General features: G+C 32.3%; 1 protein-coding gene across 3 annotated transcripts; it reads right to left on the reverse strand.

The window, feature by feature from the left end:
• Positions 1-6,411: 6,411 nt before the first annotated feature.
• LOC106665337 (protein unc-93 homolog A) lies at positions 6,412-14,731 on the reverse strand. Of its 3 annotated transcripts, none has more exons than XM_014391677.2 (6): positions 14,659-14,731; positions 10,123-10,441; positions 8,598-9,809; positions 8,411-8,540; positions 8,209-8,346; positions 6,412-7,632 (listed from the first exon to the last, which is right to left on the reverse strand). In XM_014391677.2, the coding sequence occupies exons 2-6, from the start codon at positions 10,345-10,347 to the stop codon at positions 7,403-7,405; spliced, it is 1,935 nt and encodes a 644-aa protein (XP_014247163.1). In that variant the 5' UTR covers positions 10,348-10,441; positions 14,659-14,731; the 3' UTR covers positions 6,412-7,402. The 3 variants fall into 3 exon arrangements, with proteins under 3 accessions (XP_014247163.1, XP_024082910.1, XP_024082911.1); XM_024227142.1 differs by having other exon boundaries at positions 14,695-14,730; XM_024227143.1 differs by lacking the exon at positions 6,412-7,632 and adding an exon at positions 7,923-8,144.
• Between the last annotated feature and the right edge of the window lie 3,369 nt (positions 14,732-18,100).

The raw sequence follows: 18,100 nt of genomic DNA on the forward strand, positions 1-18,100 counted from the left end.
GTATCTTAACACAATTGTAACCATTTCCTGATTAATTTGACAATTTTCTGACTATGGACTGACTACCTTGTTAAGTAAAAAATATCGATGGCTACCATGTTTTTTGTCTATTAAAATATAAACAGACTGAATATAAATTAGTTGACAATTTAGGCTTCATTTCAATTTAACTAAGATAACATTTATTATGTTATGTATTCAAGTACATACCATAATAAATTGATTATGTTATTTGTTATGTTAAATAAACTGTTGTTTTAATGGTAGTGTGATATTAATATTTAATTCCACATTTTAATTACATTAACATATTTAATGTAGCTGATGATGAACTTCATAAGCTTCAGACCTACCACTACTCCAAATCAGGTCAAATATCTATTATTTAAGCTTTTTGGTCATAATTTTACAGCCATCACAGCTTTGTAATTTGTAGATAAGATTTTTTTTATGTACATAAACTTGATTTTAACCGGACTGTGTAATAATTGTTAAACATAATTTTGTGATGTCAGCAGCAGTGTATTTTAAAAAATGATTATATTTAAAGATGTATTTATTTATTTGTTAAATGGAATAAGTTAACCAAATTATTTAAGATCAGTCAGTAATTATTATGAAAAATAATAAATTTGTTGCATATTTTGAATTTTATTATTCACTGCTATTAAATGATGTTTGTATATTTGTATTTATTTTGATACTTATATAATATAAATAAAATATATATATATTGTTTTCATACGTGTAAATTTATTTAAAGGTTATTGTACAAATTATGAATTCCAAAAATGTAACAACATTCCATAAGACTCATTTGCTTATTATTTATTTTTATTTTATTTATTTATTTATTATTTTTTGTTAGCTTAATCATTAATGGGCCATCATTCCATTTCAGTTTTACCATTGTATAAGAAAATTTCATACTTCGAAGATGTATTTTAATAATTCGGAATTCACTAAAAAGCTGGGTATGAAATTTGATTTCTTCAAAATAAATGTTGTAATCAAAATGTTTTCTAAGTACTTTGTGTATTTCTTTATTATTTTTATTTTCCACCATGTGTATAATATTATAAATTGTTGTTTTTGAAAAAAAAAAGTATAATTTATAAGCAAATCTATTTTCATATTTTTTTTGTAAGTGTGTTGTTAAATCATGGAGAATTAAATGATAATAAAATGTTCATTATGGTGTGCATCGTACTTGTTTTTTTGCATAATTTTTCCTACCATCATACTGTAAATATGTACCCTTCATTACTTTTATGTTAAATAAAAAGAAATTAAATGTTTAGTTATGTACTGTTTTATAATTTTATTGTACTTTTGAAATTTGAGATAATTTTGTCTTCGTTTCAATATTTTGAACTTAAAATAATGTCGATGTCTGATAATAACTAGTATGGTTTATAAATAAAAAGGATTATCACAAGTATAATTTGGTCATATATTCACCGTGCCATATAGTCACTGTGTAGGTGCCCTTAATGCAAGAATAAAATATTGGTCGTGCACCGTTTTCAAAAGTAGAAGGCTTGAAATTTATAAACAATATTTTTGCATATCATTGACCTGTGCAGTCTAGGAGCATGGCGGTGGGCACCGATAGCTGTTCCAGTACCTTTGGGCTATAGGATTTTTTAAATGCTTGTAGTGTTGGTGTTATTGTTCTGCTAATTTATTGGAATGAATGTAATTTATTAGTGTGAATCCGTTCAATTTAAAGATCTTATTTCAATCCTTATGTCGATTGCATTTGGAATATGCAGGTGTTGTATGGGTGCCCTCTAACAAAGTCAACAACAATATCTAGAAAAGATTCAGAATCGATCTCGTAAATTTATTCCCTCCAGGAGTACGGAGGATTTCCTCTCCACATTCTGATTAAAGAACCCTCAGTACACCCTAAGGAATGGCCCACTTTTCTATATAGATTTTCACCGAACTTCCTATGGATTTGACAATTGACTTGACTGACATTCCCTGATGGCCTCAGATCATTCTTCAGGAAATGCAAATTGGTGTCTTACTCCTAGATCTATAGCTTATTTTAATTTTTTCCTTTGTATTTATTTTTTATATTTATCTATAATTTATGTTTTTGACTGCTCTGGCCTGGTTGCCTATATATGTTTGAGCAATAAGTAATAAAATAAAATAATCTACTAATAAAATAAATGTATTTTTTAGGGGTACAAATAAATCTTTGTGTATCTTTTTCTTTTATTTAATAAAATTACAGTTATTTCATTAAAGCACAACATGACAGCTCTTTCCCAAGTCTATAAAAATATAATTGGTGATTTGTTCGCTTCATTAAATTTCCAAAAATTTTTGTTCATGTTTATTTTTATTTATACATGTTTAAATATATAAATCAAGAATAGTATGAATATTATTTTTTGTTTGCAAAATTACTTTTAACAATAATTAAAATAATTTCAATATAAAAAGATACAAGTGGTAAAATTTAAACCTTAAAAATATCAACCTTTTAATTTTTGCAAATATAAATAATTTTTGAGCAATAAAAATCAATTCTCCTTAAAAGTATGAACAAACTTGACTGATTAAGTCTTGACAAAATAACATTTTTATGTATATCTAACACCATTAATTCCTAGTTTTACATCACATTTATTTCTTAGATGAATACAATGTTACTGAAATTGGGAATACAAATTAATAAAATTATTTAAAGAATTAAAAATGAGCATTACTCACTACAAAAAATTCTAGAAATTTCAAACGATTCTATCAACAATGATTTCTTCATCTATTAAATTGAGAATAATAAACAATTATTAAATTAGTAAACAGTTACTATAGAACATTCATACAATAATTTATTATTTCATAACATTATTTGTACATAGTACATACTGATTCATATCCTTAATAAATAACAAATACTTTATCAAGTGATTTAAGTCCAAGCCCTATTTTGTACTTTTTAAATTTAAATGTAAAAAATCTTTTGATATGAAAAATGTTTAAATTTTCAACAATTTTTATCTTAACTTAAGGTATCCAAATTGCAATTTGTTTTGATAAAGTTTTCATAAGTGATGTATTTCATTGTTGAGCCTACGAAAAAACTGCATATATATTTTGAAATTTCCTAACTTTATTTGAAAAAAAAAAAAATGGAGATTTAAATTTTATACATATTTATAGAAAAATTATAAATCAATCATCAATTTATTTAACTTTATATATATTCTTTTAATTGTGCCATAATTTTGCATATTGCTGAATACTGAAAATTTTTTAATAATAAATTCTCTTTTTTTCTCATAAACTCAATTAATTTCTTAATAAAGGACTTTTTTCGTGTTTGTAGATGTTATGTTTTAAAGTTGATTTCTAAACTGTATCTAACATAAAATATAGACATTATTACATTTATGCAATAGCCAACATTTATAACTTTAATACATTCATTTAAACATTTAAACAATTATATGTACATGGTTAAGAAATTTGAAATTTTTAAAAATTGATACTGCATTATACATTGAATTTTTAACATAATTTATTTTGATTGGTTTTTTTGAGAAGTCTTGTTCATTGGAAAGATAATGAACATTGCCTACAGTTTTATATGTATGTCATCATCCTTGTCCGCCTGTTTGTTATTTTTTTTTGTGAGACATGTTTTGTCATTCCACTGACTTTTAGAGTCTGCTTCCTTCTGTCTCTGGGTCCTAGAGAAAATCAAGTAACAGGGAATGCGAGTTTGGATTAGCTCTATATTTTTTGTGATAATATAGTTTTTTTTTAGTCAATTGTACGTTTGTGAGCTTTTTTCACTCTTTTTCCTGTTTACATAAATGTTATGTAATTTGATTACATAAATGTTAGCATTCTTAAAAATTGAAAAATATTATGCGACTTTAATGTAACATTACTGGTTGGATTTTTTCCAGTATTTTACTTTTCAATAACAGTACATTATTCTATGAAATTTTAACTGAGATCACTTCAACTTTTATGAGAAAAAGATCACATTACAATATTTTTAACATTAGTTTAATAAATAAATATATTTATTTTATTTAATATGTCAACATTCCTTATAATTACTTATTAGTATTAAGGGCACAGGGATTACAGTTATTATGAAAACTTTAAAGCTAAATTTGTCACTTATTTATAGTCTTTGTACACAATTGAAGGGTAAAATTGCGTAGAAAGAAGCTTTTCACATGAATATGTTCTACGTATTGAATTTACGTACCATAATAATTATATTCAGACTTGTGATGTGAGCAATTATAATACATAATGTGTATTTTTATTAGAGCACAGATAATTGTGTATGTCCAAACAGGTTTTTTTATTTGTTGGCAGTGGAAAACCTAGATGCCAGCCGAAGTAAACATTAAGTTGATTTCTGTTTTTATATCACTATAATGATCTCAGTTTAGCACCACGGCTTGTTCAAATTGGCCTCACATCTTAGAAATATTAAATTAGTTAATAAACTCAACAAAAATCAAAGCTCAAGCTTGATAGTAAAAAAGAAGAGTTGGTTGTGTTTCCTCATATCATATGCTATATCATAGAAATTCGTGTGTATTCAGGATGTGTCTGAAAGAGCTGTATGCAGGGCATACAATCATAGGATGAGGCATGATTATCATAAGAATCCTATTTTTTCTAACAAATGTTTATTCAACCCTGGCACTTGGTTCATCACCTGATGGAAGACCGTGTGAATTAATTGCCCACATATCCCATCATAATAAAAATATCAGCTTTTTTGTCTAATCTACAAAACTGAGAGATTTCAGCCAACTTTAAAAGTTCTTCATGACATCTTGCATTGTACAATCAGTTTGACACTTGACTGGCCCTAAAATTGACTCAAATTTTTGAGTAGCACAATACCAGACAGAATAAAGAATTTAATTTTTCATTTTTTAAAAGATTTGTTTGCTTTTTGCTATCCTTAAACATGTCGAATATAATTAAAATATCTTACAGGGTGTTTATAATGTTAGCAAAATTATTATGTTATTATTGATTGGTTTTTTTTAATCATTATTACAATTCTAGATTATAATATGAATAAATATTATAAATGTTTGTGTAATTTACACTCAGCTCAACTCTATAACATTTAAGTATACAAAATAATTTCTTTATAAAATATAACAATGATAAAAATATACAATAATTTTTCAATTATAAAAAAATAACATAAAAGCAAATATTGACCAATGTTATGTTATATCAATGTTTAAAATATGTTTAAATTTAACTTTATGTCCTACTGACAGCATATTGTAGGGCAGCAGGTTTAAGGTATGATTTTACGCTCTTTGACAACTTTTTTTTTAGATTAGTACTAGTAGTATGTTTATCTATACTTTTGAATTTATTTTTGAATCGGTACGATAAATATTTGCTTTACAAGTCACATACCACAGTCAAAACATCTGCACACTTCAAACTGGTAAGAAAGTACAGCGACTAAATGTAGAACATCACATATTTTTCACGAACCTTGTGGTTCACAAATTCAAGTATTAGAAAAGGTTATTTTATGTTTAAAAAAAATATTTCAGTAAAATGATGAATAAACGCAAGTGTAAACATTGAGTTAAAGTTTACAATATGGGGTGTCATTGGCCGCAACAGTTTAAGCGTTGACACGGCGCTCATCATGTAAGCTAAAGGTACTGGGTTCGAATCCAGCATCTCTTTACTCGAACCCGACATACTTACAAATGGGCTTTTTAAAAAAAAAAAAAAAACCAGCACTCCGAGGGTTCATGTAACCTCACAGTTGAAATAACCTTATAAAAAAAAGTTTGCAAGATACTATAAATGTTTGTGTAATTTACACTCAGCTCAACTCTGAAACATTTAAGTATACAAAATAATTTCTTTATAAAATAAAACAATGATGTTTATCTATCATAAAGCTACTTTTACTTTATTGCAATGCTAAAGTAAAAGTACAAAATGGAAAAGTGAATACGATTGAGGTTATTTAAATTAAAATTTACATACAATTGTAATGGTACAATCAATACAATTTGACCAAACAAATAATGGAACAATACATTTTTAATCATTTTTTAATAATAAAAAGCCATTCTGATCTATTTTTTTTCTCGGTTAATAAATCAATAAAATTCATAGATATGTTGCATAACACCAACCAGCTATATTTTGTATATACAGTCCAAATATATACAGGGTGAATGGCTGAAATGTCCCACCAACTTTTCTCAAAAACCAATGTACTTGAAAAAAATGCATCCAATTTTTTTATTATTTTTTTAACGAGGGTTCGCAATAGCAGAAGTCACATAACAGGGTGCTGATGTTTTTGAAAAAAAAAAAAAAAAAAAAAAAAGCCCACAAGTATGTTGGGTTCGATTGCAGGGCCACTGGATTCGAACCCAGGATCTTTACTTTACAGTGATTACCTGATCGCCTGAACCGTTGCAGCGACCCTGTTATTGTTTATTGGCTTACTTGAACCTTATTATTTAACGTAAAATCAAGTTTTAAAATCTATAATGAAGTTAGGGCATTTCTTTTTAAAATAAAATAAAAAAAATAACCTAAAATTTGCAAAACTGCTAAGTAATAAGGTTCATGCCAGCACAAAAACATTGGGATTGGTTTTTTATATTTTTTTATTTAATTTAATTTTTTTAAGTGGGTGAGATATTTTCAGCCACTATACATTTTTTTTTAAACAATTCAAATATTTACAGGAGTAGAAATAGGAATGATAATTTCAAGCAACTTTAATTTTTAAGATGTTGCTAATTGTCTAATTGCTTAATCTCTAAGTACAAGTAAGACAAGGAATGATAAATTTGGGGTTTGTATGTTGTTCCACTACTTTAAAAGATAGTTTTTACTCACAGTTTGTTGTTTTCACGAATCAGATTACAAGCATTAAACGCTCATCATCAGTTTGAATTAGTTACAACTATGTCTCTACTCTTACAATTCACGTCGAGAGATGTGTTTGTAACTCTTTCAACCTGATAATGAATGTTTAATGCTTGAAATTCGGATTGTTGAAAACAACAAACTGTAATTAAGAACTATCTTTTAAAGTAGTTGAAGTAGAGATATGTGTTTGATTAGATAGAAGTTCATGATTAGGAAAGGTGATTTTTATGTTGATTATATCAATAAAATGCATTTTCTCAATTAAAAAATTATTTGTATAAACATGTGGTAATGATTGTAATAATATATCAAGAAATGCATTGATATGATAAAATAGGGTTTATTTGTGCAAAGACATTTAATTTGGTACTCTAGGTACAAAAATAATCAACAAGGAGGGACTAGAATTAGACAAAATCCTCCTAATAAACTAGAAAACAGTCTCCAATTTATTAAGAGTAAGTCGGAATTGTTATAAAGTTGCAAGCTGTGCTTTAAGTTTTCTTCGTGCTTCGTGTTTCAATTCAAGCCAAGTATATGGTACAACTGCCAAGATCATCGCGGCTACTAAGCCGTAGAGTTTAACCAAATTGCACAAAGAACCGTGAATACCAAAAGCGAGGGCTAGGCCCATGTAACGAAAGAAGTAGCAGTGGGCAAATGGAGCTTGCCAAGTATCGGGGTAGACTGAGACAAGAAAAGCTAAAACATAAATTTTAAAACATGATGTCTGCGAGGTGTTCGACCTGCAGTTCATGGTCACCCGGTCTGGTCTGCCTTTCCTTACTGGTTTTATCTGTCAGATTTCTGCATTTTGCAGAACAGAACCTAGACCAACTACTGAAGATGATAAAATACCAAAATATCACAGACAGACAAAACCAATCAGAATAGACATCAGGGTGAGCATAGAAAATCACGCCAAAACAAATTATAAAACAACGATTATAAAATTCATAAGGATTCAAGAAAATTGAAGAAATGACATGCATTGACAAAGTTATTCTTTGCTCCTTATCGATGATGCCTTAAATATTTATGATGCTTAATATAATTTATTTATAAATTTGAAAAAGAAGAAATTTGCTTAATCTTTTATTCCTAAATTTTTGAAGTGAGATTTGTTATTCTTGCAGGCCTCACTTTTTTAAGGTTTTGATTCAACATTCTTTAATGTCACATCGCCTTCAAGAAGATTGGCTTCATTCTCAATTCTAATTAATCAGAATGCAATGTATATTCTACAAAAATCATACAAAATTAAATAGAATTACTTACAAAAGCTTAATGTGTCCCATATTGCATTACATACGCCCCAGGCAGCAGGAACGACATAGAACAAAGCTGGATCATCTTTTGTAGGTTTCCAAATGAAAAGAACAAGCAATAAGCATGACTGGAAAATGAAACCAACACCTAATGGGCAAAATGTTAAATAATTATTTTTTTAGATTTTTTTAAAAATAATTTTATTGCTTACCAATAATAACATGGCGTCGAACATGTTGTAAAAGTAGGCTGAGAGTAAAGGCAGCGACAGACTGTAATACCCCTAAGCTCAAGAAAACCAGAGAAATATTACTTACACCGAGTGAACAGGCGACATAAGACTGAAACAATATATAACTTTAATATATAAATTTTGATAAACCCAAAGAAATAAATACCTTGGTAAAATCTGCATACATAAATCCTTGTTCCAATCCAATGAATATTGAAAGTGGGGCTGCTAACTGTAATCTTGGGTCTTTAAAAGCGCCTTGCATTAGCCGATAGGATGTACTGCAAGCATTTCGAAATGATGTTTCTTTAGACACCGAGACCCGTATGTGATCCATGAAAGCAGCTGTGACAGCAACACCCATGACGCAAAAACCAAGGAATACACTAATAAGCATTTTACTCGTTTTGCAATTAATGTTCATTGATGCGTAGAAATTTGATGTATTGTTTAAATCAGAATATTTAAAATCTACTAACTGCGAGTCATAGTTAACAGACAAAGGGCAAACTGTACTGCCGCAAATACGTTCTCCAGTATTTTCCATTGGAAACATTGCGTCTAACATTGCATCATGATCGCTAGACACATTTGAACTGTTCTTTGTGTACCAAATAAGCGATGAAGCGGCTAAATTTCCTATTATTAACCCAAAGTCCTGTGCAATTTGTAGACCACGCGATAATTTGTGCACAACTAACTCAGTCCGCCTCAAACCTTGAGAACATTCTATTTCTCCTTCTTCCTCTTCTGTCATAACATAACTCAGTTTTGTTGCAAGTGTCATAAGACATGTGATCCTACCACCGACTAACGGCCCTAACCATAGACCCATGAACATATAAGCAGGTACTAGAGTAAAAATATTGGGGTACAAATGGAATCCAAAAAAAATACATGTACCTCCATAGCTGAGTATCAGCGTCCAATTTGTACCCAATTTATTTATAAAAAATATCGTGCCAAGTGTTGATATTGAGCCAATAGAAAAAAATGTCGCAAGCAGCAAAGATCCAACATCATAGTTTGGATGGAAGTATTTTGTTATGATTGAATGATTTGGTTGCCACCACCAGACAGAGATGGATCCTTGCATTGTGTACAATGGTACAAAAGCAGCAGTTATCATAGCGTGTCCAAGACAAAGGGCTGCAAAATTTCTAAAAAGTAGCCTTCTTGAATATATCGGCCCAGTTTTAGATGATGTTGATCTTACTACAGCTATAAGCCGCCTGACAGAAGAAGCGCCGCCAGAACTTGACATCGAATCTCTGTGTTTTGAACTTCGACGAACTAATAAGTTGTTGTTAATATGATGATGAAGTGTGCAGCTGGATCGTGTAGATCTTGATGAAACAGGAGAGTAGCCATACATATCCTTAAAAAATTACAACTATTTGTTATCAATTTAAATCTAAGCATTGACTTAAATAAATATAACTATTAGAAGTTTTCAAAATATATTTTTTCTTTCTACAGGACTGTGCATGGAAAACAAAAAAATTATTTTGTGCAATTTTTAGTTAATTTGTAATATTTTAGGAAGGCTAAATGTTATAGCTAATGGTGTTCAATGGTGTTCATTACTTTTAAATAATTTAACTTTTTTATGAACTTAAACTACAATTTAATAGCTCAATAGGTTATTCACACATATATATTTCATAACAAGAAAAAAAATGTTAACTGACCTCTGTTGTGAAAAAGTGATTTAGCAGATCATTGTTTGTGTTTAAGGCCATACCCGTATAATGCCCCATACTTCTTGTGTGTCTAATAAATTTATGGCCTGAAGAGTGATGTATGTCATGATGGCGGAGGATACAGTGGGCTTGCTGTCTTGCAAAATTTCTCGTCACATGCCGAAAAGTTTCAGATTCCCTCTCGAGTTCTCGTAAATTAGGGAGACTACCCATTACAGATGTTTCAATTGTATTGAGTCATAGTTTATATTAGTTAAATTATGTGTGTGATTGTTAAGGCCCACATTTCTGTCAGTTTCGGCATAATCTGCAACAAGGTTTCATCAATTAACCATTAATTAATAGGCGAATGTTGGTTTTTCAATTATATTATTACTGATTTATATAAGCTCAAATCTGCACACACATGTGCAGAGTTGAGCCTATCACTTCTTGCAGCCTACTGGCAATTCCAGTTTTGTAATTACCAGTAGGCCTCATGAATCATCCACCCCTGGTGTTGGCAGCCCAAGACTGAAGTTGGCTCCAGGGGCTATCAAAATCTAATGAATTTCAGCCCTCAATGTAATCAGTTCCTAAATCCAAACCATTCACACACTCGCTCACTCTTAAATACATTTGTGTGGGGATTAGTGGCTGTTAGTCTATGATTATTTGGAAATCGTGAGATGAGGTCTGGTGTGACGTAGGCTTCAGAAAAACATGTTCTTTATCGTACCAACGTTTCGATCTTTATTGAGATCATCTTCAGGGCCTGGGATTTACAAACATTGTTTACATTTAACAAATACATGTAGGATGTGGAAAAAAGTGAATTTATACAATGCAAAAAAAAAAATTTATATTCAATCAAAGTATTTCTAGTTCTGCTTTGAGTGAATATAAAAAATATTTTTTGCATTGTATAAATTCAATTTTTTCCACATCCTACATGTATTAGTTAAATGTAAACAATATTTGTAAATCCCAGGCCCTGAAGATGATCTCAATAAAGATCAAAATGTTGGTACAATAAAGAAAATGTTTTTCTGAACCTACGCCACACCAGATCGCATCTCACGATTTCCAAATAATCATAGATTAACAGCCACTAATTACCACACACTTAAATACATTCTGTCTTATACTACACCATTCACACAGGATTGTAAAGTACTTAATATTCCTCCATCACCCTTCACACTTATCACTTAACTAACCTAACTAAGCGTCGATGGAGTTCTCAATATTGGCTCTCTCACCCCACGCATTCACGCTATAAGTACATTCAACATACACAAAGATGAGATATTTATAAACCTATAGTAAAACAACCCTGCAAAGATCGTTAGAGAGGACCCAGATACCCACTGCCATGCTCAAACATGATTCTAATATCGGGTGACCTTCCTATGCGCTCTCTATTTGGAGCTAAGCAATTAAACCCTTCAAATAGTGTCCTACATCTGGCAACCTTTTTTTACATGCCACATACTTACGCGGACTTTTGCCTAGTGTCAATTGCATGGTCTATTCCTAATCGGGTGAGAATGAACTCTATTCCACGAGTCTGGTCCTCCGAGGGCCAACTGTCAACTGTGCTCCTGATACGCAAGAGCTTCATTGCCGATCCAGCCTGCCCTTGCTGCCTCTTTCTTTTAATCATGTTTTTGAATCCGTTTTTATTGTCAGAGGGCTGGATCGTGGTGGTTAATTCCAGTGGTTGGAACATCCCAGCTTTATCTGCCTTTTCGTTACCCTTCAGCCATATCTGTCTTGGTACCCAGACTACCACCAATTATATTAATCAATAGTAAATAAAGAGTATAATTACTAAGGAAATAAATAAACCATCAAGTAGGACAGCAATAAAAGAATAATGATATAAAACAAAATTATAAGTATCAAAATTGGTAAATGTACACTAATTAAATAAATAAAAATCTTATTTAAATATAGTCAAAAATCTGTTATTTAAGTGTTACAGCTGTTTAACCCTCCTGTCAGATTCCTACATGGGTATGATTCAGAAACTTAATTCTGGAAGAGTATTGTGAGAGTAGTTGTCTCACAGAGAATATATCAAAAATCATCTTGATAAAATTTTATAAGGTACAAGATGGATCCGAAAAAAAGTTTTTCTACAGCGGAAATGAAATCAGAATGATGAATACATTTAATTACCTAGGTGTACAATTCACAAAATCTTGTTCCTGAACGCAACATGGAATGCAATCTCCTATTTTAGAGCATTATGAGACTGTCAACAATATACTCATCAGAACTAAATGCAATCTATGGGACACTCATACTAAATTTTCATGCAATGCTTTACGACACACAAAGGCAAAAACCGGACACTCGTATTTTATTCATTATTTCAACCTATATGTATTTTTATTGTTATATCAATTATAACATACCTATTTTAATGTAAACCAAATTAAACGAGATCAGAAATTCATGAGTTTTAAGAAAAATTATTTAATTATGATGGTTTGAAAGAAAATTCACGAAAACACCGGAAAATCATTTAGTGATAGATTAAAATTTAACTAACAATTTTCTACCTGGTTTTTCTCGTATTCCCTCCTCTAGCCTCACTGAGGGCCTATGTCTCCTAGGCATAGAGCAAATAAGTGACCGGATTTCGTCTATTTAACAGAATCCCATTGTTTGACAAGAGTGGTTTGAAGCTGTTCAACACTGAACGATTTAACCCGTCTCTATATCTTGTCCCATAAGTGTTCTAGGGATTTATGTTAGGAGAACATACTGGCCAATTCATTGCGGTAATCTCTACACCCTCCAAGTAATGACAACTCAAGCTAGGTACGGTTGAGCATTATGATGCATTAACATGAAGCTGTCCCTAATAAATAGAGTGAATGGGATCACAGCTTCCAGAACTTCCTCAATGAACCTTTGCAGTCCAAGATCCATTCTGTATGATAATCAGTTTGTACGAGCATGGACGTTGAATTCACCCCATACCATAACTGTCTTTGACTCACACATGGCACATGAGCAAAGCATTCTGTCTTCACTACACACGGTCCCAGTCATCCAATTTCCATAAATCAACCGGCATCTGTGAAAATAATAGCCCCCCCCCCATTGTTCAAGTGAAATGTTGATTTGCGAATAGTCGCCTTTCTACTTCATACCTCTCCAGTAGTAGGGAGCCTGACGTGGGATGTCTAGAGACTATTTTCACTGATGATGTTTTAAAGCTCACCGTTACGTCGGCTACCTATCAAGAAAGCTATTAAATGAAGGTTCTGTAGTGCCTCTAGCCATCGTACATCACAGTCGACCACTACCTTCTCCTCAATCGAGACTTCCAGTGGCCCTAAAACACTGTAGGCCAATGTGGACGGTAGTGTGGCACACCCAGGACTTGGGCTAACAGACGTAACATTCATCATTGGCCAAAGCAACTGCCTGGGCAAGTTCTTCTCAACTTAAAACCATGTTTTTAAGATTTTTTTATTGTTTCATCAAAGAAAACCAATTAACTCATTTGACAAGTTGACTCTGGAAATGAAATTGAACTTTTTTTAAATCTAAAGAGTGTAAAAGGATTACTAACATTCTATAAAGGTAAACAACAAGTTATTAATGCTGCGTTCACGTTTTAAGACAAATATTAATCTTTCTACCTAGTTATTATGTAAAATAAACAAATAAATGCAAGTGTCCGGGTTTTTGTCCTTTTGTCGACAATTGCACAAGATTTCTTTGTAAAAATGTGTGGTGATTAGTGACCGTTAATCGATATTTATTTAGAAATCGTGAGATGCGGTCTGGTGTGATGTAGGTTTCAGAAAAAACATTTTCTTTATGGTGCCAACGTTTCGATCTTTATTGAGATCATCTTCAGGGCTCAGTGTTTGTCTTCTGTGTAATTGTGCCATTCTTGCGTGTCATCTCTCGACACGACACGCAACAATGGCACAATTACACAGAAGACAAACACTTTGAGCTCTGAAGATGATCTCAATAAAGATCGAAACGTGGCACCATAAAGAAAATGTTTTTTCTGAAACCTACATCACACCAGACCGCATCTCACGATTTCTAAATAAATTTCTTTGTAAAATAATCAAAAGAAACCCACGTCAAACGGTTAACATATATAATAATATAAAAAATAAAAATGAAAAGTAGCATAAACAAAGGCATGAAAGTTTACATTTACACATTAATCGAGTTAGCTATATTGCACGTGGTTTTTGTAACGAAATACATATTAAATACAACTGTAAAAAAAATATATTAAAAAAATCCTACAAAGAAACATTTAAGTGAATTTTAGCAATAGTTAATTGTAATTTCTCCTCGTCCAAAAAGAAACGCTTTGAATTAAATTCTTTGATTAATTTTTCTATTAAAACCAACCAATTCTTTGTAAATTAAATATTTGGAAAGATGTAAAAAGAATCGGTTCTGGTTCAAAGCGTGGAAATGGCGACGTCCTCTTGTGAAGACAGGAATGGCGGAAATGAAAGGAGTATTCTCTTACGAAGGGAATAGTTTACTCACCGGAAAATAACTCAACATATAAAATAAATAAACAACCTGAGAAAAACATTATGACGCCTTAACATTGTTAAATGTAAACACAGTGAGAAGGTTGTACTTGCGCAAAACCCCCGTGAAAATAAAATCAATATAGGAAACCTGTTGACAAATTCAAGTTATATATATTATAATAATTATACATAATTTATATCAAATACATATGCATGTCAAAATAGAAAAGTAAAATAAAAAAATACATTTCAGTATTTTACTTTTTTTTTTTGTTTGCCTTGGTGCATTTTATCTATGATGGCCAGAGGACACTTCATTTTTAAATTTTAGACTTTCTAAATTGGACATTTTCCTTCTTGGCAAGAATAAATTTGAAAACACCTAGTCTTGGAAGCAAGATTAAAGCTTTTTATATTTGCCTTCTTATATGTCTAGTTTGACAAGAATTGGATGAAGATTCCTACTAGAATTTCACACCTTAAACCCTAAAATCGAAACAGGGGACCTAACTATCTGTATGCCATATCGCCATGCCTACTCGTTCCCTATAAGGGGGCAAGGCCTGGCACTCGACCAACTGTTACACAACGAACGACCTTTTTTTACAGGAACCTGCGCGGGGTTTGCCCCGATGGTGTCCATGCGTCAATCGGATTTGGCCTATCCTTAAACTGGTGAGCACGATTTTTTTCGTTTTTAGACTCTTGGGAGCCATCGTTCACTCGTTCTCTTTACACGCAAGAGCTTAGATGCTAAATAATACAATGGATTTTTTATAACAGGTTTGTTTTGAGGGCTGGCATTGAAATTATAAGCTCAAATCTGCACTACAGATATTAGCCTAGCTTCTTGTAGTCCGCCGGCAATTCCAGTTTTTGTGTAGTTTACAACAAATTACCGGCAGCCCTGGAGAATCATTCATCTCGGGTTTTGGCAGTCGGGGGTCAGACTTGGTCTTATCCACCGTACCAAAGAGGTTGGTTTCCAAGGTCTTTCAACAGGTAGCTAACATTTTGTAAATGATGGTTCTACTCAGAGATTTGTGTAGACAGCAAGAGTAAATCTGCGAGTAGAACCATCATTTACAAAAAATCAATCTACATACTCATAATGTACATAATTTCCCACCTTCATAATTTCTACATATAGGTAATTTCAGCCTCCGCGCAATTAGTGTTTAGATTTAAAGCCACTCACTCATAAATACACTTTTTCTTATTTATATACCATTTACTGGTATTTAATACTTAGTATTTAATATTCCTCCATCACTCTTTATACCTATTGTACATACAACTAACTTAACTGATAGGTTGGCATTCATACACAATCTCTATATGTAGCCTAGTCACCCTTCAATTGCGCGGGACATATTGAGCAACCTTTCTCTACATGCGGGACACATACGTGGGCTTTCGTCCAAAATTAAATGTCCGTGTGTCAGTCTCTCAGGGCCTCTCCTTAATTCGGCGAATATGACCCTTCTTCTATAAGCCAGATCCTTCTTGGTTTATATAACTAATCTAACTGAGGGTCGATTGGGAATTTAATATTCCGCAATTGGTCCTCTCACTACACATTCACTCTCAACACATGCTATGAACTACTTGCTTAACTAGCTATTTGCTTTAAGAGTCGGAACAAGGAACCCAAATGCCATGCTCAAACATAAAAAGGCTTTTTACTAACAATTACAACAATTGCAATCTAACAACAACGAAAAATAGGCCGTTTTAACCCAAAATATCAGGACAAAATGCAGTCCAAGATGATATAACTATCACATTATAGGTTTATTAACCTCACAGGAGGAAATTTCATAAAAAGACATTATGCCCTCTAATGTTGCGAACCCCCGTAAAAAAGAAGAAAAACACTGCTAATAGAGGCTAAAAGCAAATCAAAAGCTTAACTTGACATAACAATAAGCAACACAATTGAAATATATACTAACAAATTTCAAGATTTTATACAAATCGCCGCAGTAATGGATTGTGTAACTTAAAAAAATAATCTTTGGATTATGTAAAATTTTCCCGCTAATCTTATCGGTTTGAATAATAACATGAATAAGAATATTAAAAGCTTAAATTAACACGGTAAATAAACTGTTATCGAAAGTCTTGCTGAATGTTATCAAATGCCTTACAAATTGCAATCAAGTTGTTAAGCTTTCTTTTCCTTTGACATGGTAATTTGTTTGTTGGCCCTGAGAGTGTTTATGAATTATTTTTATGTGTACATNATATATAAATGACCGAATTGCGAAAGCTAGAAATGAACAGCAGTGGGGCGAATAGTACAAGCTCGAAATAAAATACCATTCCACTCTTTGAACGGCAGGAGACAAAAGAAACTGCCAATGCAGCGGGTTACAGGCTCATAAATGGACAACTGCTGCAAAGATAGGCCATGTCCATGAACAATAGAAACTGGGGGAAGAGATAGGCAGATGCCATACTAGGCACGCCAATCGATGCCACTACTCCAAAATATAACTTCACCAACAAGTACAAGGTACACAAACCGGAAAGGGAAGAAGATTGGAATGAATACCTCTGAAGGCTCAAAAACGGACAAAGGCACGGGAGCTAGAGCCTTCGATATGAATCCGCAGAACGAACTGAACTTAAACTAAAGTAGGTACGTTCCAGTTTTCCAGTCTGAAATTGGGCATTGCACAAGAGAAATAAAACTGCTACGAACACTTTCCATGAAGACAGACATTTTTCGTCAGTCAATAGGCACATAAGGCCTAAGCCTCATGGGAGGAACTAGGCAAAAAGCGTATGGAATCCCTGGCAGAGGTAAGTGACACCAATAACCTGACACTGACATGGGTCTCTGGTCTTTCGGGACATAAAGGCAATGAGAAAATGGTCATGTTGTCCAAAAAAGGACCCAATAGGAATTCTCTATGCCTACTGTGGCCTAGCATCTTGCCACAAAAAAAAAAAAAAGCATCAGGCACAGGAAGAGATTCTGAGAAGGGCCATCCGCAAGACTCACAAAGGAATTATTGGAGGGTAACCGAACAGAACCAGGATAGAGTACTGCCGCCTAGGAGGGCACGTGTACCGGATATAAGTACAGACAAAATTAACACTTCAAATATTGCCTGGAAGAAGAGGAGACCGCAGAACAAGTTTTATGTTCTGTGAGGGTCTATGTAGGAATAGATTCTTACAACTAGGGGAGGAAAAGCCGCACGTTCCTACAGTAAGGAGCCAATGGCAAGACTATGGAAGTTGATTGACCTGAAGGTGGCCAGTAAGTTATAACATTTATAGGAGCACAATCTTCTCAGGTCGTGGTGCAGAAGTCCTTATGGCCACCTCTTTTATCCTACACTTTATTTTATCCACCTCTCTTTATCTCTACACTCCTTGAACGATAGGGGGCCTAATTGTAGAATAATGAAGACAGGAAAAAATACTTCAAAGTAGAAAAG

The sequence above is a fragment of the Cimex lectularius genome, unplaced genomic scaffold, assembly GCF_000648675.2.
Source record: "Cimex lectularius strain Harlan isolate CLEC.00 unplaced genomic scaffold, Clec_2.1 scaffold158, whole genome shotgun sequence".
Classification (NCBI taxonomy): Eukaryota; Metazoa; Arthropoda; class Insecta; order Hemiptera; family Cimicidae; genus Cimex; species Cimex lectularius.